The following is a 22434-nucleotide window of genomic DNA, read 5'->3' as shown; positions in this document are numbered from 1 at the left end:
TTACGTTGGGCTCCTTTCTGTCTTGGCTAAAAGGAAATTTTGAAGCGAACAAAAGGTCTGGAGGTAATCCTCCTGCAGTCATGTTGCAGGGACAAGTTGGGAGATAAGACCAGGAACACAGATAAGGCCCAAAACCCCAGAAACAGAATCACAAGCTATAAAGGGCAGGAGATCTATGGACCTGATAGAAATTGAAAGGTTCTGCAGCTCCAGGGGCCGAACCTTCAGGAAAATTAATCACATTGAGGCCCCCTATAAGATCTCCCTGGCAGCTGATGGCATCCTTGGGTGGCGATTGTGACAAGAGGCTTGTGTATCAACAAAAAAAGGGTTAAGTAGAAGCCGTGTTAGCTGCTACCGCAGCGAATCCCTCTTCATCTTTTATTCACACCACTTTCTCCCTTTGCTCTTCATAAACTTGACACTGATGTGTTACCCCCTGACACAAAGTTTCGAAGAAATGACCTAACTGCAGTGCGAGCTCTTCAATACAATGGAAAATGCCTGCCGGTATCTATCAACTGCTTTCGGAGTTACATGTCAAGAAGGCCCGATAGGACTCCTTCTTCAGCTTGATGGCTAAGTCACCAACAGGTTTGGGAAATTCTGCTACAGCAGGCAACATCTACCTTATTGCAACAATCCCTCAACAATGGAGATAGAAGTTAGAACTCTTTCTGACTTTGGCTTCAGCGTCAGTCGATATACACATTCGGAAAAAAAATGCAAAGTTTCATATTAAATCATGGATAACTTTGAGAGAGTAAAACACAAGTGCCAGAATACCACGAGATATGACATTTTATTGTAACCCCGGTGTGTTTAGCAATAAGCCCCTACAGAGAGGAAAGTGATACAGGGTCATTATTCTATAACAAGTCACTCTTCACACCCGCCTTGATATGCACCTCGCTAAAAGTATCTGCTGCTCTCACTGTGCAGACGGCTCGCATCTACTTGCAGTTGCGTTCATCTCGCTCCCACCGGGCCTTATTAGAGGCAACGGTTTGGCTTGCTACTACCTCAGCACACTAGCGTACGTTCTATACAGCACAACAAGCAATAGAGGAATGAAAGAGATTCACAATTATCACAATTGCGTTGCCACCCTCTTACACTGCAGTGGCTCTGCAGCAGACGCGCTTTGTGCGAAACGCAGTTTGCAAAGACAGTAATTATGGATGAGATTTTACATGTTGTGTACTAATTCAAGGATGCACTTTGTCAATTTCAAGGTTTTGTGGATGTGCCTGTAATGATGTCTTATGTGGTCTTTCACTTGTTTGCCACGGATGATTCAGCTTGACTATGAAGCCCCACACAACTTATCATATAATCATCGGGACACACAAAACCCTCGACCGAGATTTGGTGGTGTCTCATGGGAATTTTGGCAGTAAAATTCAGAGTTGGTAAGCCATTTGCCTTGTTTGGGTAATGAGATTTCAAGGGACATTTGGTGTGCATTCTGGTTAATTGGACATCAAAAATCACATGAGATGAGACGTATGAGGCGACGTCATCAGTCGTCAGTTTAGCCTACCGCTTTTACCCCATTAGATACTTTAGTGTTGCCCAAGAAAAGCTTTTAATTCAATTTCTCACTTTAATTTGCAAAGGGATGTTTTACAAGGGAGTAGTCATTTTATTTCTCCTTGGCCCCCGTGCTTTACGCTGCTAATTATCAGAGACTTAATGAGAACACAATAGTAAGTGTGGAAGACTTCATTGCAATCTGTCTTAAAGGAGCAAGTGAGAGCAGCTTGAACTTAACAGCTATTAAAAGGTCAAACACTTAGTTGTGTTGAAAGCCAAACTCTCGAAAGGTCATACGATTTGCAATCAAAATTCCCGCTTGCATATTAATTTACGAAAGTCGCTAAAAGTTTGTCAACAATTAGGAGTATACTCTCTCCACAATATGAATTCATTCAGTAGTACGTCACAGATAAAAATATCGATTTTAAATCAATAAATTAAGAATCGACGTACTCAGCTTTGCTTTAATGAAACATGGTTTCATCCTTTCAGTCCCTCAAATCAAGCGGTCACACATATGCAACCATGCTGACCTCTTTTTTTTTTGTGTTCTAACTTTCACCATGCCTATTTCTCCAAGGCCCCATATCTCATTGCAAGGGTAGGGAAAGAAGGGAAAAAAAAACCGCATCAGCATGCCGCCTCTGCCAGTCTGTTGGATTTGAAGTTTATTAAGTATATCAAGCCGAGGCCGGCTCCCTCAGGGGACATTTGCAATCCAAAGCTCCGCTTGCTGTTGCTTCCGCTAGCATCAAGCTGTCACAAACACTCTGCTTAATTTGCAAAGCGGCGCTCATTGGAGGGATGCAAGGGGAGGGGGGTGTTGTTGTTTCCCGTGGGGCGATGGGGGGGTGTTTGGTCCGTTGTATGGAGCTGAGATGGGTGTTAGGGTAAGGAAGTTCCATTTCAACCAAGTCATTTGCATGTTCTACTGGGATTTCCTGAGACAGACCAATTCAAAATAATTCAAAATTGTGAAGTAGAAAAAATATTGAATACATTTTCTAATATGTAAAAAAATATATATTTACATTTAAAAACAAGTGGGGTCTTAAAACCGTGGCGTGCAAAACTATTCAACCCACTTGACCGGCCACTCCTAAATAAAATCCAGTGCAACCAATTGCTTTGCTCAAAGTTTGCCAGGGATAAAGTTGTGAAGAATTTCAAAGCTGGTTCAGATTACGAAAAAAAAAAAAAAAAGATTCACTGAGCATTTCTCAATCCATCATTCAAATATGGAAAGTTTGCAAGATGCAGCCAAAAACCTACCAAGAAATTGTTTATCTGAGAAGCATTCAAGAGCCTACTTTGAAGGAATTTCAAAAGAGACAAATATAATTTCAAACCTCTCATCCTCACAAATCAACTGCTTTACACATATTAAATTTACCAGCTGCAAAACATGCATAAATGCGGAAAAGCCACAGCCGCTACTCAGTATGCTCTACCTGGTCTCATTTCATCCACCAGCAGACAGGGGAGGCGATGCAAACCCCCTCGGTGAAACACCCCAGGCACTCCCACCCACACTGGTGCTCGTCAGGCTGCCGAGGGCCGGCCAATAAGACTGACAGGGCCAATAGGACGGAGACTTATACCTCCGGATGTGTTCATGCGCTAATGTAGGATTTTTCCATCATACTTTTAGCGCTCAACAAGCAAGTGTAACATCCCGGCTCAATACAATAAGATCTTTTTATGTTGTAAAATGGATTCCTCCCGCTCCAGAATTAAACAATTCATTACCGGCGTTCTTTTTATAACTAGAAGCTAATTATATTAAGGCTGCTGGATGCATGGTGTAAATGGATGGACTTGGAGTGATTCCACCAAGGAGTAAGGCAATTTATAAGCCCGTGGAGCAGAACTTGTACAATAGCTCGAGGTCATGGTGCTGACACAAGCAATGATCCTGCAGGATGGTGTCACTCGCAGGACATTAGTCATTTGGGATGAAAAATGTCTGACAAGCTCATTTGTGCAGTCTTTTATCAAATGCTAATTTAACCACAGTCAAAGATTTTTTTTCTGTTCTTAATTGCTTTCCATCTATTTTAAATTAAGCAGGTAAAATTTTGTCCGCTTTAATGAAATTATGTTCACAGTCAATAGCTACGATGTTTACGAAATTTCATGAGCGAGCCGATACAAATATCATATATTTCTGCATATGATGATAAATGCTTCAGCATAGTTTGATACTATCGGCCCACTTAGTTGAATTAATATCAGTTTATTATTGTGGTTGTTCCTTTCCTCAAGTTTGGTTCGGTATATGTGTAACACATGCAATCTTAAAAGTGCCACACAACGGACTACTCACTACCAGTCTGTTTTTTTCCCCCCAAAAGCAAAATTAGACATGGCTTTCTTTGATCTCCCAATAACACAAGTGTGTGTCCTTGCTTTTCAACGACACATACAAATGCGAGCACACTTGCTCATGCCGGAAGCCGCAGCTGGCTCTAAATTTAAAACAAAAAAAAAGAATTGCTCAAACTGAGTGTTTTATTGAATCTCAGAAATGTTGAATGAAGAATGGCACTGAGGGAAAACTGGAATTGAATCAAAGGAAGCTCTGAATGACAATCTGCACAAATAGCGTACATCTGGATTTAAATACATGAATTGCAATCATTCCCTTGCAGCTGCACGCTTACACAAAATCGAGCTTGAAATATGTTTCCTCGTGCCGGTCTTAGATTTATTGTAACATGCGTAGAAAACAAATTAACAATTCAATTAATATATTGACAGTGCTTTTCCCTTTGGTCCATATAATAGCTGCTTATTTGCATATGCCAAAATCTGCACGCCGCAGTCATACGTAATTGAGTGCGAGCTGTTTAGCGAAAGCAACCTAAGGCAAGGAAGGGCCTTGCTTTATATTTCTGTCCCAATTATGCATCGCTTTGAAACACCTACAAAGCATATGGTATTTAGCATGTGGTGGGGATTCATTGTAACACATTCATTTAATTTTACTCACCAGCTAAAAATAGAAAATCTTCTTATATGTAAAACGTGCTGTGTATTTTCATTGATGATATTGCCTCGCAATCAGCTCGAGGTACCGTTCCTTTATTATTTTGAAATCTTCTACGGAAACTTCCATTTTGTGTCTGCTTCAAACACTAAAGTGAAATATTGTTTAGAGACCGCTTGACCCAAAGTTGGGCTAAAAAGATGGCTGGCTTGTTGATAAGAAGCCTCTCACGACCAGCGCATGCTGTTTGGAGCGGCAAGCTGCGCCGGCTGCTTGGAGCTGCGGGCATTTTTTTTTTTTGCACGGGTGACACCGACGCTTGCATTAATGCGTAACCATCACTCTCTGCTGCATCTAAATGTTTCATTACAGACTGAGCGCAGACACAATTTCGCGGCCTATATGGGGTCGCTCACCAGCTAGCGTGCTCTCCAGAGGGAAAAGTAAAGCATGACAAATTGAAATAAATGAGAGACGAAGAGACGCAAAAGGGGGGAGTAGGATGATGAGGCCTTTTCTCCATATGCTTGTGCAAGGGTGAGATTTTTCCTAATATCTTTTGGCAATCTTCTCTCACACCCTTTTGCCATATTTTTATTTATTTTTTAATCTATCTGTTTTAAAAGTGACCAGACGATCACAATCACTTCCTTTGATGCATTTGTCAAGAAACCGGAATTGGGTAAAAATGGAATTTTGCAACTAAATTGATTGAAAATACAGACACAGTCTCCTCAGGTAAGTTTTTTTAACTTAATTTTTCACTAATATAATGATGATTTTTGTGTTTTTTTTATCATCTGTAGAATCTTATACTTCTGGATTACTGTATAAATAATCTTGACTTTGTCGTAAATTATCGGCAACTCAGCCAAAAATGGGCAGGCAAAATTTGAGACACTAATAAAGGTAAAAACAAGTCACGCATTGATTAACAATCACCCACCTCACTCCCAGCCTAAAAACCACATACTTTAGTCTTCAAATCAATGAAGCACAGCAATACTCTGCAATGGCAGGTGTGTTGCTCTGGCAACAAAGACCTTTCCTCTCCCGACTCCTCATTGGTATGCATATTCTATTAGGCTGACTCACCCCTCCACCCCACCATGCCAATCAATCACAGTTTTGTCTCATCTCTGCCTTCTGATTGGCTTGCTCCTCTCATGCCCTCTTTGAAAGTATTGACCTTCATACCCCATCTGACTCCTCGAATGACAATGAGGAGACGGTCATCCGTCCCGCTGTCAGCGTACGATAGAAGACAGAAGCTGGAGACAGAGAGTTTCGGAGAAACCGCACCTGTTGCATGTTAGGGCCACAGGCGGGGGAACTGGCAGGGCCATGCTTGGGTCACATGACTGACAAGGTCAAGAAATGATGTCTAATGAGCACACTATTCTCCATCTCATATGTCCTGACTGCAATATGTCACAGATCAGGCTCTCAACACCAATCTTTTTCTTACTTAGGCATAAAATGAACAAATGACAACCCCATCTAATTGAATGAAATGGTGAATATAGACATATAGGACTAGATGGTTGCCCAATGCAGCAGCATGTCACCGTGTCCATCATATTGGATGTGGCACTTAAAACTAATGCAAGTGAATGGGCTGTGCTCCCTCTCTCGCTCTCGCTCTCTCTGCTATGCATGCTCTAGTCAGGTAGGCTTTTTCTCACTCACCATCTTTGTTGAACTTTTTCTACACTGTTGCCCCTGTGACATTTGGCATAAGAATATGACTTAAAATTCATTTTTCAATTTTGAATTATTGATCCATGCATGTACACGGCTGTATGCATTCCTCTGCAGCTGTTTTATCATCTCCTGCTCTGTTTGTGTTTTCTCTGCTCCGTTTCTCTAGGGGATCACAGCGCAGTCCGAGACATTATTGACTTTCTCCTCTCTCTTCTTCCAACCAGTGAGCACAACTTGTCTGCTCCACTGATCTCCTAAGGCTCACTTCAGCAGTGTGCAAAGAGAAAAGCTGGAAAAGTGCATCCTGATTATGTGGTCAGTTGGCTCCTCTTATCTCACTATCCATCTTACCTCGACAGTACCTCAACGCACTCGGGTGGAGGCCTTTAAACCTCTTGTGAATCAATTCCTTTTCAAACTCTGTCACGCTTATTAAAAAGGTTGTTAACAAGCGTCAGATGTGATTGGAAACATTTACACATCCATTGCCATGGCAACCATTAAGTCTTTATGTATTTTTCTGGTGAATAGGAACGGAAAGAGGAACTTGCAGCTGAAAGGTGAACTCTAATTGGCACTCTCTTTTTCTACGCTATTTATCACAGATAGTTCAAACCTCCACGCGCTCAACTCACTCTTGTTCGCTCAGCTATGTGCAAAGGCGAAATGAGAAGCCTCATCAAATGGCCATTCATTAGTCTCAAATGGGAAGCAGAAATGGAAATGTTTTATCCCTAAATGGCGCTTTATGAAAAGAATCAAGGAACATTGTCGCCTGTTAGTTGCTGTAAGCACGCAGAGGTGATTGAATGGCGTCTCACCACAAGAGTATGCTAAGAGGCACTTTAGCGCACATCAACGCTTGCGTTGGAACAAAAGAGAGATTTTCAACAGATTGGGCAGCAAGAACTGCAAATATTTTCCATAGTCAGTAAGACACAGTCAAATACAAATTTCAACATTGACATGGGTACATCATTTGCATGGCTCCAAATATGTGAGTTCATTCTTTAAAATAGTTCATTCATGTCAAGTGAAACAATATTGTGCTACTTTAACAAAATATACTGCACATACCATGAAGACTGATTTTATCCGCTACATTTTGTGGCAATCTAATATTATTTGACATTCTGCTACTTTGAGCCAAACAACTGCCATACCAGACTAAGAACTAAAAAGTGGACATTGGTCTCTTGGGTGTAATTAACGTTTTGCCTCTGAGCTTTTAGTAGCGCATTGTTCGCATATCAATCAGCAGTTTATACGAAGTAGTATTAGAGCAATATACACTCGGTCAAGCCCCCCTGGTATTCCGCGTGTGTATGTGTGTTCTATTAATATAACTAACAATAGCTGTCAAATTGTGAGAGCGTACGAGAGCTGCCAGGTGATTTGATGGCCTGGAGGGCAAGGGCACTTCTAGACATTTTAATAATAAAGAGAGCCCCACTGTGCATGGGTTCATATATGTCAGCACATGTGTAAATTAAAGAACAGCTTTGTAGAAAACTAGAAAGAGGCCAAGGCATAACTATTTAAAGTAGAATAATACAATAAACTTTATTTAAACAAACGAATATATTTTTTCTCCATTTGATTTTTATTTTATTTTGGCGCAATGGTGTCCTTTTTCCCCCATTTTCTCTCCTGCTCTCATTCAATCTCTATCAAATACTGATGATGTCAAGATTACCCTTCCGATTGTCCTCGCTACAATCATCAGCATTGACCTTTGGGGTCAGGTTCTCGATTGGCCCATTCAGTCTGAAATGACAAATCGGAACATTTCCGACAGCACATTTTTTGTGTCTACAAAGATATACATTCTCCTTCCTTCCCAGGGTTAAGTCCAAGCCAAGCCAACACTGTCCTCAGGCGTGTTTCTGATCAAGGAATGTAAGGTTAATAAAGCACTTGCTTTCCGGTAACTGCTTTGGGGAATTTGGAAATTGTCGTGACATGGAGTTGGAGAGGACCTTGAGAATGCGTCCCAAGGGTTTGACACATTTGGCCGATGGCGTGCTTATCAAAGATGGGTGGGGACAAATGTTGAGTTATAAAAATGGGATGTTAAAGCGCTGAATTTAAATAAATCTAAATAATTCCATCCAGATGGATCCAGCTGTGAGCAACGGGGAGATAAATAACACGGTTGGATAGCTCTACTCCAACTCTTATTCTCATTACATGTTCTCCCACAGTGACAAGAAGCGCTCCATGTGAGACTTAATTAAAAGCAAAACCACCCTTGTTGCCTTTGATTTACGTATATACCCCAAAAAATCAATGCGTCTTATTTTTGAGTTACTCTTAAGAGCAAAGAGCAGCGCACAATTGGTCATAATGGAATAAACTGAATCTGTACTTTACCATCAAACAAATTCTCACATACGTAAAGAATTTCTAGGTCACATATTTACCATCCTGGTGATTTCTGACACCATAGCTTATGATTAGTTCACGCAGCGAAGTAGTTGAGTGCATCATGAGTGTCAGCGTGTTTCTCACACTCATGTGTCAGCCAATCAGTATAGGGAGATTTAAGTTGAAATGTTCCGATGTGCTTCTCATCAAGAACAAAGACTGGCTGACAGGATTCTTATCCTGGAGTTAAAAGTATGATGCAAGTCAGTCTGTTTTTGATGAAAAATTATGTTCCGTGCCTTTTTCTTTTTTTTTTTATGGAGTGTTGAAGAATTTCCAACACAGGCCTGAACGCCCTTGTTGGAGCTAACTGTGACTTGATTTGGAAGCCATAACATCCTGCAGCAGACACATTCGATGAAATGATTATGATGATACTTTCTTCACTCCAGTAAAATGAAATGTAATGTTTTGAGCTTGTCGGGTCTTGATATATTCCATCGGATCAAATGTGACAACAGCCGGAATTAGGGTGGAATTAGATAACACCAGAAGAATGTGGACTCACTCCATAAATTAATTCCGGCGGCGTCCTTTATTGACATGTTTTCTCCTCCTCTGATATGCTTTTATGACATCAGAACTTCAAAAGGAATTTGCTCAGATAACGTTTTGCAGAAGTCATGGAAAAGTTATTACACACCGCTGAAACTAACACGGCTTGTCATAAAATCCAAATTGCTTTCTCTGGGATGTTTTTGCAAACAGAGACACACCCAAATAAGCTGCTGTAGGTTAAGATGGACAAAAAGCCAATGATTGTAGTTGAAAAAGGAGCCAAAGTCTCACCTATGTGGCAAAGCAACTGTTGCATTCCTCCAGAAGGAAAAAAATAATAGATATTGCTTTTGTGCAGGGTTTGATCCTATTGCACTTGAAATTTGGGCATACCCTGCAGTGATTGCTGCTCAATAATAGACTGAGTGACATACAATGAACAATGAATATTATAATCATATTTAATTATCACCAGGTATAATTACTGTATAGCAAATTTAGCAAAAGTAAATGTAGCCAAAGCCATATGCAAAATTACTGTAGAGTGAGCATCTGGATTCGAAGAAGGAATTTCAATTTCCATTGCCAATTTAAATGTCATTCTTTCCTTTGTAAATTGACCCAAAACACACAAAAAATTAAACATTTGTTCTTTTTTCATTATCAAAACAAAGCCTCCCATCACTCAGAGTCTCCAAAATTGTTTCGCACTACCCGGTAAAGGAATATAAGAGTTTGATCTTAAAGTAGTTCATTAGACATCCTGTGTATGAGAGTATGAAACTGTAAAGTGCTGAGTGTGTGACGGTGGAGACAAAACAAGATATGTGGGCAAGGATGTGCACGAATGAAATGTTCCAGATTAAACAATGACGCAGGAGCAGCAAGGAGTACAAGATGACCCAGGGGCAGCGGGTAGATAACAACTGGGGACCCTGTATGGAAAACTACAACCAGGAGGAGCGAGCAAATGATTCTGCAGAAGAAGAAAGACCAATAAGAGCAAGCTAAAGTTAAATGCAGTGTACACATAGCCAATAGAATAATGACAGAATGCCTTTGTTGATGTGCCATTTGCATATTGTGTAGTATAATTAATGGCTGGGCAACTCGGAAGTAGAGTACGTCTGCTGGTGGAAACAGAGGCGTACAGAGGTGTATTGAGAGGGACCCGAGACCCAGGTGATGTATTAGATTTGTGTGTTAGGAATAAATCCACTCGTGTGTGAAAATGCCGGCTTCCTGATACCTTTCTATTGCAGAACGAGCGCGCATATTGTTGGATGAGTGGCAGTTGGGTAAGGTCACAAATTGGAGTCAGATTAGTAACTTGAGTTTATGTTAAATTAGAAATAAATTCCAACACCGGCCATCGTAGCATTTCTCTTCGCACTCAATTATTTCCCAAGTTTGTAAATACTGAGTGATTAATTAAAAGCGTTATGAGCAAGCTTCGTGAGCCCAATTCAATTGAAACAGGCATCACATTTACATAATTACAGCGCTGTAGAGTGGAGCTTAACGTTGCGATCCAATCGAACCCACTCAGACTGCAAGCATTGTTTATCGGAGGGTGGCGGCTAATATGAAATCACACAAATGTATTGTGTACGATGTTCTCAATCACGGTCTGGCCTTTCAGAGGCACAAAAGCCATTTTCAGACAAATGTTCACCAGAAATGATTTGTGCTTGTTTTTATCATACTAAACAGGAGAATGATGTTGGCAACAAAAGGAATGGTGAAGGGGGGAGGGGGGGATTCATACAAAGGAAAAACAAAATGAAACAAACAAAACAAAACACAAGTTTTCATTATGGCTTGTCACACTGTGACATGAAATTGAATATTAACGCTGCTCAATTAATTTCATTATCTGACAGATACATCATTTACTGCATATGACATTAATAAAAGTCATTATAATATATATAAATGATATAACTAAATAAACACTTTGAAGAGATGTGAGATCGGTTTCTAATGGAAAATTACCACCCATTTTGGAATTTGGCTTCTTTCTGAACAGCCATATCTTTTCATCTTTCAATCAAAACTGTTCCATCAATGTGAGCGAGAAAAACCCCCGGGCCCTAAGCAATCGTTGTAACGACACGGTCAGTGTTGGCCCCGGGGTAGAAATGCAAAGGTTTATCTACAGGCATTTCATCAAAATGACCTTTTAATCACACGGATCAGTGAGAGCATATCACCTAAGCCATTTGAGACAGGATATAAGGTAGAAAGACCGACTTAGAACCGATTTTTCATTACAGCCTTCAGATCTGAGATAAACACTGCATTTCTTTGAATTCTTACAAATCGTTCCTTGACCTTATACTTTGTCATTTCTGACTGATAATGACTTATTTTGTTCTCTCGGTTGTGTCTTCATCAACATCTACTCCGCGTTGTAATGGCTGCTCTTTCTCGTTTGTTTTTCTTTGCAGAGCAAATTGCATCTTCAACCATCATCGACGGACTCCATTATTTTCAAAAACAGTTTCTGGCATCTTCCCATCATGGGTGAGCACAAACAGCCTATTCTTCTGCTCCCGTCTTGTCTTTTTCTGTTGCTTCTCATCTACCGGCTAATGCTGTTGAATAATGGAGAAAGTCGGTGCATGCAGTTGTCATGCTGTCTGTCACTTCGCCGGCCAAATGCAGAGGGGGAGGGGGTGAATACGTTTGTGTCTTTGTGTGTCATGCATGAGCGTCTGCATCTTTGATATTAGCCTTGCGGGCGAAACCTTTTTGCCACACATGCATATTGTCTATAATCATCCATACATCCGATGATAAGTCGCGCTGTTGATTCTAAGTGCACCTTAAGAATATGCTCATTCCTACTCAAAGATAACTCATCAATAAATCTCGAGAATCAAACGGCGCCGACAAGATGACAAAATCTGTGATACTGATTTTGCATCTCCTACCATTTTGGCAATGCCGGGGAACCTCCTGCTGCTCAAGGCAGCTGGGAGGTGGACTTGGGAGATCCAATCCCTATCTTTCAATTGACCAACTGGCAGGAAAACACTTTGCAATAACCAGCGTGAGCTTCTCGACAGCATCCTCCCATTTAGTCGCCCAGATTGCCTGGATGTTGATCGTGTGCAGACGTGGCTTTTAACTCAACAGCGGCATCTGGGCTGCTCAACAGCTGAGCCCATAAAGAGGGTCGCGCGTACACAGCGGAGAGGCTGTCAAAAAAGAGCCGACTCCAAAACACTATTGATCCAGCAAGTGCTCATGTAAATAGATGCAAGGAGGACCTAATCTTCCTCTCTCTCTTTCCATATCCACCCGGTGCCCGTCACAGCTGGGGTGGGGATTTTCCAGGGCCAATTAGTCGAGGCTTACAGTAGACTCTGTCCAAGCTTGCCGCAGTCGAGTTAAGCATGGCTTGAACTGCTATGCAATTGTAATTAAGGCTGTCCTCTGACACTGTGGAAAATTTTCATCCCCTAAAAGTTTGCGAATTCACCGTCTCTTTTTCAATATCCTCCCCCGCCCCAATAGACACAAATAAGCATCCAGGCGGCACTCGCGCCCTGCAGCACACGGTTGGGCTCAGCGAACTGGCAAAGCTTCACATAGACAGGAAAACTCCCAGAAGGCAAAGAGGAACAATACCATTTCATCCCTCTCTTTAATAGCCCTATTCTTTCTGCACTCTGACTCTCCCCCTCCCATTTTTGTCCGCCTGTTACTGTCTTTCTGGTTCTCTTCTCTTCCGCTCTCTAATCTCAGTCACTTTGTTCCATGAATTCATTAAAGATACGCGGGAGTCAAGGATCAATGTTTGCTATCAGAACCGCTCCCAGCCTGCGCTAGCACACCCAGTGAACGATTTCAGTTGCACTGCGTAATGGAAAGAGAGAGAAAAAGAAGAAGCAGCTCAATAAAATGGTCGCTCGCTGGTATTTACTGCAATGGCGTGTGCTAAATTAATTGAACTGTTGACAACTTATATCAGAGAGTCAACTTCCATTCAACCCTTCCGTTATGATTTGGACAAACATGGACGATCTGTGGCATCTGCATAGCATGCTACTAATGTTGGACATGTCGCAGATAATTGTCCCCAGTTGATTTGGTGCCTGCAGAATTCCAACCGAGTCCATCAATGAGGCTCCAGATTAAAAGAAATGCTTGAAAGAAAATGAGCTGGGGGGGGGGGGGCAATGACAAATCACCAAGGTTTCATCCAAAAGGGGAAAGAAAGATTTGTTGGACTCGATGTGATGCATAATGAAAACAGATGCCTGCGTCCAGGCTTTTCAGGCACCACGCAGGCTTCCATTTAAAATCAATCCTGTCAAAGCATCATAAGTTATTTTGACAGGGAGCAAGAGGCACTTCAGGAAACAGCACTTTAATGATGTATTTAACCTGCGTGTAATTGTCCACCCAGCTGAAACTGAGAAACTGTATTAAAAGCTTGGGGCAGGCGATAATAGTTCTCTACTGCCAGGGTCTGCTATACATCATTTTTGATCAGACTTGGGTCAGCATAAACCACAGCTTTTGAAGAAAAAAACAAAAAAACAAAGCTGGCAGTATGATCTACAGTAGAGTAGATTGGATTTATGTGTGTGCACTTGCCTGCTGTACATCATGCTACCACTAGCTAAGCCAAAGCCTTAAGATAAGGAAACAAAAGTATTTCTGTGAATTTCTCAAACGTCGTGGTAGGTTGATAGTGCAACATAGTCTGTTAGAAGTCCCCATTTTGCAAAAGTTACTCTCTCATGTTCTCTCTAAAACAGGCGCAGTGAGACCGCCTTACAGATTTTAGTTGGCACACGTGCAACCGACGTCAATGCATACCATCTGGCTGCATGCGGAATTTCGATGACGTCTGACAAATGCCTGAGCCTCTTGGACTGTTATTAATTTCCTATCACTGTGTCAAGTTTTACCGTGGGTGGAACCGCAGTCGAAGCTCTGGTGGGGTTTTTCTTCTCATGTGTTACTCATGGTCTCATCTCACCTGCATTCATGCTGACCGAGGTCTATTGTGCACATGGTGATGCTGCAATTTGTAATCGAGGCTCTATAAAAGGTTACTTTCAAACAAAAACTTTAGCCTAAAAAAAATGGGAAAACATGTAATTAATTGGGATATTCAACCAGTACTTTATATCCATAAAAAAAACAAAATATATGATTATAATTGTTAACAAACATGTCCCATTAAAGCCTTTTTATCTTGTTTTGCAGGTGGCCATTTTTTCCATCAATGCATCAGCAGCATCTCATTCAGTTCTCACGTAAACACACTCTTCTTTGCAAAGAGATTGGAAAGTGACAACGCAAAGGGGTTGTGTTTGATTGTAATTATAGTTGCTCTTTGAGGCCTTCTCAAGTAAGAGGGGAGTGGGCTTTGAGTAAGGACAGGGCAGAATGAGGGATGATGGTAATGGCGGCGTCTAAGTGTGTGTCCATATGCTGCAGGGATGATGGGAATTTGGAAATAGAATTTTCACCTTGGCCATGTCTCCCTGTTGCCTCGGGACGCTGTCCAAGGTTGAGAGGAGCAACAAAAACCAACTGGGAGGGATCACATTACTTTGTCACCGTCTGAATTACAAGCACATCTGATTATCGACAAAAATATGACCCCATTAACGGCTCAATGATACGTGTTGCTCAGTAGCGCTAATGCCACAGATGGGAACAACAGCAAATGAATGACATTTTAATGTGTCAAGTGTCAGGAATTTAAGTATTTGGACCTCCCAAAACACACTTGACATTTCCTTCAATTTCATTGACATTAGATGAAGATGAAAGCCTGTTTAACCAGATGCACCCGTGTCTCATCAAATACTCTGCCAATTTAATAGCTTTGGATTCAAGACATCGAAAATTGGTTCAGGTAAAATTGTCATAACAAAGACCACTAGGTTGTTTTATGTAAAAAAAAAGATCAGTACATTCTTTTGTATGTCAACATGGGTAAATGTGAAGTTCATCCAGTCAATAGAGACGTTGTTAAGTTGCCGTTCTTTCCAGTTTATTATTCATACCTGACGCCTATGTGAAGACACGCAAGCCAGCCGGCTGCATACCGTCCATGCACCGCCCCGCTCTAGGCAATGCTGGGAGCAGCTGAAGGGACAACACGAGACAGTTGGTGGCTACATGTGATTAATTGCTCCTGTAAGGACGCTCAAAAATGCACTGGCCACTAATCACTCCTCCATTTCCCACTCCGGTCTTCCTCCATCATCTGCCTTGCTCTTTTTCTCTGATTAGGTGTGAAGAATAATTAGCGAGCGCTGAAGAGTGCCGTGTGGACTGGAGACTCACGGATTTCTGGTCACTCTCCTCAGCACCAAATGTCGGTGCTGGTAACACATCTGCGAGTGGCCCACGCTGCATCCATAATGAGAATGCTCCAAATGTATTTGTGTGGTCACTTTATAGAACACTCCCCTTCACCCGCCTGCCAAGATCTGGTCTTTACCATTCTATATATTTATACCATTCTATATATATATATATATATATATATATATATATATATATATATATATATATATATATATATATATATATATATATATATATATATATATATATATATAATTTATATAATTTTAGCACTTTGAGGTTTCTTTGAAATGTAAAGTGCATTATAATTAAAATGTATTGTCATTATTATATATGTCTACTATTAATAATAATAATATTAGTGTATGCTTCCAGAGGACGTTTGTGTTTTTCCTGTCTGTCCTGAAACACTCATATTCAGTCTCCTGCAGTGAAGCTTCATTACACCACCTGCACGCACACTGCTGAGTTCACATCCACCCCATGAAATGTGGATATTTGCATTCACCTCACAAACTGTCATAGACAAAATAATCTGGGCCTCACATGGAGGTGTGGAAGGATGTGGTGGCCTGACACTTCTGCAGCTTGGAGACGTGAGTCTGGGTCTACTGCTTATGTCCTGTGTGTGCTTGAGATGCCATTGCGTTTGTTCTTTTTACATGTCTATAACCAGATTTCAGGAGTAAGTGAGCAATGTCTGAAAGCTTTTGATACACTAATCACACAAATATATAAAAAAGAACATAATACCTCAACAAACTATTGATGAGAACTTAAGAAAGTGTTAAACTATTAGAATTGCTTGTGAAGGTCTCCAGACATCCAATCCTTTTATGGGAATGCTATTATATCCACAAATTTAAATTTTGTGGCCATAAATGAGTTTTTTGTGTGCACATTAGACCTATTTTATGGCCACAAATTAGCATTTTATCCACATGTCAGTGCTATATTTTGGCCACAATATTATTTTCCCAATGTCACGTCTGGCGCTCCATCTCATTTAACCGCATGACAAAGTTCAAAGGTTATACTTAACGTTGTGGTCATAAGAATATAAATGACCGTAGAGTTGCATTTGAAAAGAGTGAAGCAATGCAGATTCTATTGAAATGGAAATGGCTGTATCCTGTGCTTGAATGAGCCCGTTTTGTTTTTCAGTTCCTGTGGCGAGCTACAGAGGTCACCAGTCAGTGAGTCCGACAGGCCTATGAATAAGAGAGGACCGTTATCTGTCCTGACTCACCTGGGGACATTGCACCATGAAACAAATGGGAGCGTCAGCATACATCAATAAAGGATGGACACTTGAAAGACTGCAGAAGAGGCTGAAGTAAAACTACTTTTCAACACACACTAATGGTCAGACATGGTAAGATCACAATGTGGGGTGCTCGGCAACTGTGTGCAGGCGTGACTCGAGTGCAACGTTCTACAGGTGTGTTTGGAGTTGTTTTTTGTCTTGTGGTTTGTGTTCTATTCATTATATATTTTTATTTCCTCCAACTGTACCTGTCAACCTGTATTTCAATCAGCTCCATCAACCAATTGTGTGTGTGGCTTGGATTTAGTTTTCTGGTTTCATTCACTCCTTGTTAGTTCATTGCCCTTGTCTCGTTATATTGGGTGTTGGTGGCTTGCTAGTTGTGCTTTGTTAGCGATTTGTTTTGGTTTTGAGTACATTCTGTCTTTGTGCTTTCTTGCATTTTGGTCCTCAAACCTGCTATATATACTCTATACATGCTATATTTTTCTTGAGATAAAAATAAGTGTTCTTTGTGGAGTCATCCACAGTTGATGTGTTTTATATTAAATCAATCATGTCATGTTCTTGCGCACACGATGACGACTTGCAGTGCAGCCACATTAATTAGGCATCATGGTTGGCATACAGCGGAGGTGCTTTCAAGCATGCCTGTCTGTCTGTGCATGCATTTGCACTCATGAATTGGGAATATAGATCATCAGATGTGCTAACTGTCCGATATCCAAGAGTGTTTGTGGGTGTGTGCAAGCACCACCTGGTGGTGGCAGCGGTGGGGGTTGAGCGGGGGCACGGACTGTAAAGCCATGACTTTGGTTAACAGTAAACACACCGCTGAGGGCTCATTAGAGGAGCTCTCTGCTCTTTTCGCTGCTCCAGTGACAGTGCTTCAACTTCAGCTCCAGCTCCAGCATGATCTGCTCTACTGCAACAAACTAATTAGTGGCCAGCGCTTCATCAGGCCATTGAGTGGAGCCCTGCTCCACACATCATCTGTCAGAAACACAGCATGCACGTTTCAAGTTCTAAACATTCTGATTGTAAAAGGCCAACTAATGCCATTTGCTAATCAGATCATGTTTGTCTCCATTTATTCCAAGCCCCTGCAAATGCCATTTATAGACTTCTAGTCAGGGGCTCCCCAATCATGCAGCCCTGAAAGGATTCTCCCGGGGTATAATGCAAGTTTCCTCAAGCCTGGAAAGATTGCTCTGTGCAAGGAACTGTCAGATGCTCAGGGCATTGTGAAACAGGCCCGTTGTCATGCTACATTACAGGATCTCATGATGGGGAAAATTTGTAGTTTGGATTTAAAATCTTTTATGATATGGGTGCTTGTACTTTTCTGACATACCCTGTATTTCCATTTTATATAATAGGCGAGGAAATCTCTAAATAATCACACCTCATGGTTAAAGGTCAAACTATTCCTGAGCGTTATTAACATGCAGCGCGGCAACACCCCTCTCTCCCCTCTGTGTGTTAAAACAAGAGGAAGCATGCATTCTTAATCACAAAGCCTATTCATCACAGAGGCTATATCCTCCATAATGATGCGTATAGATAAGAAGATAATAAGGTAAATGAGAGGGAGCATCAAATAATACAGTGGCCACCACGGTTCATGCTCTGTCGCACTGCTGATAAATGACATCGCTTCCTGCTGCCCCTTCTCGCCATTTTCCATTTGCACACCGCAGTCAGATAGCTTTTGGCTAATATACTGGAATGTAACAAGGCTGAGATCATTTCCATACATTTATTTCAAATAAAATTAGACAAATAAACACACTTGAGGAGAGATACAAATATTTTCCTCAAAGCTAACCTGTTGGAATTGCCAGATGGTTCCGCCCCAGAGAGATGAGAGAACAGAATAGCCAACAGGCTATTAGGTCACACCTTCCATCTCTGCAGGCTGTGATTGGCTAGCTTTGTCGCGCTGTAAATGGGGCCAGAAAGGGGTGATTTTTAATATTCTACAGATAAACTTTATAATGAAACTCAACCACCATTTTTCTCAGAACACAAAAGTTCACACACACAAGTTCACAGTCTTCGGATGTGCCCTTCCCTTCTTCCTGACCTTAAGCTGTCGATGTTATCTTCTGTGTGACTCATGCATCTCAATAAACTCTCTCACTCTCTGCCTGTCTGTCTCTCTCGCTCTCTATCATACACAAGAAAAGTCAGTCTGAGCACTTCACGTTCCCCACATCATCCCCTTCACAAAAATATTTCCTCAACTACCTGTACCTGACTCCACCTGCTGGAAAGTAGATCAGGTTAAACTATTTTCTATTCTTTTTTGCTGCAATGTTTTTGATTTCAGCGTGACTAATGATCCCATTTTATTTGCATCACAGCATTGACATTTTTACACTGCCGTCAATAAGAAATAAAGCAAGTTGCTTCTTGTCACATAACCTGGCAACTGCAACCATGGCAACCTGTCATGCAGCGGGCCGCTTTGCATACAAATGAGTGCGACAGAAGTATGTATGCTTGCACAAGTGTGATAGTGAAGAGCTGATGCCAGTTTGCAGGTGGGTGGCAACATACATTAGTATGTGTGTGTGTGTGTGGTTGTGAGTGGTTAGCTACATTCATGCACAGTTACGTAAAATGTGAGTTAAGGCAGCAATTAAAACTATATTTGATTTCAGTGTTATTATAGCAAAAGCATCCAAGCATCAGCTCGTGCTCTAATGTGACTTAATTATCCATGGAAACTTTTTCCAGTGTTCTCTGTATACAAGACTTGAATTCATTTATGAACTTAAGCGTGTGTGCAAATGAGGGAGTGATTGTCCTGTTTCTACATCCGTGTGATTTTGTTCTCGTATGTGTTACAGAACCGGGAGGAGGCATTGTTTGTTAAGCAGTGAGTGTGTGTGTGTGTGTGTGTGTGGGGGGGGGAGCTGTCTCCATCGGCCCTGGAAGTGCGCCCAACATCTGCAGGCGTGTCTTGTGATACCAGGGTGGCACAACTCATGATGGATTACAGTCATCGCACCAGTGCACATGGAAAGCTAATGTTTATATAAGCAGGTGTTAACAACTACACACGTGTGGGTGACATGGTTCATATGATTTGTACATGCACTTTAAGCCGTATTATTGGAGGTATGTGACATAAATTAATGACCCTGGTCTTTTTTATTTTCTTTAATTCAATGACTTAATAATAATAATAATAATTAATAATAATAATTTTCCAATCTGAAAAGTTACATTTTATCCATCAGGCTACCAAGGTTATGATTGGTCTTTTTTATTTTCTTTAATTCAATGATAATGATAAAAATAATAATAATAATAATTTTCTTATCTGAAAAGTTTAATTTTATCTATCAGGCTATCAAGGTTGGTTATGCTTGCATTTGAATAATCCTCAGGAGGCTCTCTGACATAGCTACTGTTGCTTGACCCTCTAGTAATATTTCAATATTTGAAAAGAAACAAGGCGGCCGTCATATAAATGAGCCTTCATTAAGCAAAAGATACAATCAGCAGAATAAATAAACAAAGTTTAATATTTCGTTGCTGAAGGTTCTTTAATCCTATTTCATGTTATCGTGTTGTGAATGATGATTATTTCAATAATGCAAGAGGACTATTGTCATGATTAATTAACAAGAGGAACGAATGCATTGATTTCACAACATGTCCAGGTTAGAAGCAGATGCTTACACCCCATGCGAGAATAGTCTGAAATATGATTAAATATTAAAAGAATATATGTGGAGGATATGAGGATCCTCTGCTATTTCATCATTCTCTGCTGGTTCTGTGGAAAGCGTGCTTTGATATGTTTAAATATATTTGAAAAAATATTTTCTAAATTCTCTATCATTGAGTTTCACCAATCGCAGGAGGGTCTGGAAGTATCCTCTACGATAAACAAGACCTGAATGTATATTCCGTCTTCAAAGCGGCTATAATGATATAAGCTAAGACACTCGTAAATGTTTTTTTCATCTCCGTAAGTGTCTTCACGTGTGCGAGTTTCGCAAAAAGAGGCCAACTGGCCATCCTCCCACGTTGGAGAGCTCCACCTTTTCAAGTTGCATCTTGAAGCTTTTTTTTTTTTTTTTTTCTTCCTGGCGGGCTCCCGGCTGTTTGAGTGCATCTGTTGGCCCCCTTGGCTCCCCTTTCTCTTGATATCACATGCATTGCACCCAGCAGCCCAGCCGCCAATGCCTGTCTATGAAAAATTGATTTCTCCCAGTTCCACATCGCCATGGCAATACACAGCGAACCTGCCAATTCTCCCTTTCAAGGATTTGCATCAAAGTTGCTTCACTGAGGGGAAGGTTAGCCAGGTTGAGGCTATGTGTAGTGACAATAATGTTGCACCTCTCAGATAGTAGCAATAGTACAAAAATTCAGTCTAATGTGTGACTGTCGCTTAAAATAAATTAAAAGAAAAAACTTCTTAGTGGCTATCTGCCAGTCCATCAACAGTAAGGCAGCTACTTTCTTTTTTCATGAGGCACACAAATTTGTGTGAATTGTAACGCTGGCGGGTTAACAAGGATTTGCGCAGCTCTTATCTTCTCTTTGAACACAACTTTGATGGAAACAAAGATTTCAGATAAACAACCTGAGGTATTGTACCATCCGAGCCTTGTAAACAAGTATTTGAACAAAAAGGCAAAACATCACAAGGTCTGAAATTCCAGGAGGAGTTGAGGCAGACTTCAATTCTCATCAATGTTTTTTGAGGTTACGTGGGTTTATTTTGGTACATTTGGGCTTAATAAAATCAAGATCCACATTGTTGTTGAATAGGAAAGACAATCTCCTTTTTTGTTGAGTGCAGCTTTCAGATGATATGATAATGAGGGCCAACCATCCGTCACCTGCTCAGCCAGCCGACCAGGAAGCCTTTGTGCCCCGCCCTTTGCTTCCCTCCACCGAGCGGCAGGCGAGAAGGTTACAACTTGGTCACCCACCGGTGTGACGTCTCGCTTCGTCTGTTCTCTTTCACCTTTTTTATGCAAAGCCGCATCCAACCCACCCTCGCTGTCCTCTGACATTGTCTCCCTCCTCTTTCCGCTTACAGTCTCGCTTCCCTTACATCTCTCGACTCCCCGGCCCCTCTCTCTTTCCAGCTCGCATCTGTTGGATCTACGGTGTTCCCAGGGGCCCGTGAGGGTCCAGAAGGGTCCATGAATAAGTCATTAACGGTGGCCCCAAGACTCTGTGATCATCGGCAACCTGTTCAAAAACATGCTTCTCTGCCACCTCTCTCGTTCCCACTGCACCCCTCTTTCTGCATCCATAACCAATGAAAATAGAAATAAATAAATCATAAGGCCGCATTTGTGTGTGTGCGTGTGTTTACAGCTTATGTTTTACAGCGTTCATTGGCATCTTGGCTGACATGGAGATGATGTTGTATTAGGCAATGGTCTAATCACATTTGCGTTTTTGTGTATCAGCCTTTTGTTGAGAAAGACACAAATTATATTAAAGTCGTATGTCAGTCAATAAATGAAGGCTTTGTCATGTAATTATATTTGGTTGCAGCAATCTTTGCTTGTGTTGATTTTGTTTATGTCTTGATGTCATTTGTATGCATCTGTAGTCACTTATTGTGTGATTGTGAATTGGCAGCATCAAATACCATCTGTTGTAAGGCATATAAAAAAAACAATATGAC

At 41.1% G+C, this 22434-nt stretch overlaps 1 protein-coding gene across 2 annotated transcripts; it reads left to right on the top strand.

Moving 5' to 3' along the window:
* Positions 1 to 9885: 9885 nt before the first annotated feature.
* Positions 9886 to 15625, top strand: LOC147048958 (uncharacterized). Of its 2 annotated transcripts, XR_015067589.1 has the most exons (6): positions 9886 to 10339; positions 11608 to 11683; positions 14384 to 14433; positions 14944 to 15041; positions 15179 to 15325; positions 15422 to 15625. XR_015067589.1 is itself a non-coding variant. In XM_085924361.1 (5 exons), the coding sequence occupies exons 1-5, from the start codon at positions 10255 to 10257 to the stop codon at positions 15194 to 15196; spliced, it is 327 nt and encodes a 108-aa protein (XP_085780487.1). In that variant the 5' UTR covers positions 9886 to 10254; the 3' UTR covers positions 15197 to 15625. The 2 variants fall into 2 exon arrangements, 1 of the variants encoding a protein (XP_085780487.1); XM_085924361.1 differs by having other exon boundaries at positions 15179 to 15625.
* The last annotated feature ends 6809 nt before the right edge of the window (positions 15626 to 22434 follow it).

This window comes from Syngnathus leptorhynchus, chromosome 11, assembly GCF_054491065.1.
Source record: "Syngnathus leptorhynchus isolate UIUO chromosome 11, UIUO_Slep, whole genome shotgun sequence".
Classification (NCBI taxonomy): domain Eukaryota; kingdom Metazoa; phylum Chordata; class Actinopteri; order Syngnathiformes; family Syngnathidae; genus Syngnathus; species Syngnathus leptorhynchus.
Note: the sequence above shows the minus strand (reverse complement) of the source record. Positions and strands in the feature narration are given on the sequence as shown.

Bases quoted from the DNA above. Each gene is read 5' to 3' on its own strand.
- LOC147048958 (XM_085924361.1), top strand. From the start codon at position 10,255: ATGGCTGGGCAACTCGGAAGTAGAGTACGTCTGCTGGTGGAAACAGAG. The intron at 10,340-11,607 runs GTGATGTATTAG...TTTTCTTTGCAG, and splicing joins GAGAGGGACCCGAGACCCAG to AGCAAATTGCATCTTCAACC. The intron at 11,684-14,383 runs GTGAGCACAAAC...CTTGTTTTGCAG, and splicing joins CTGGCATCTTCCCATCATGG to GTGGCCATTTTTTCCATCAA.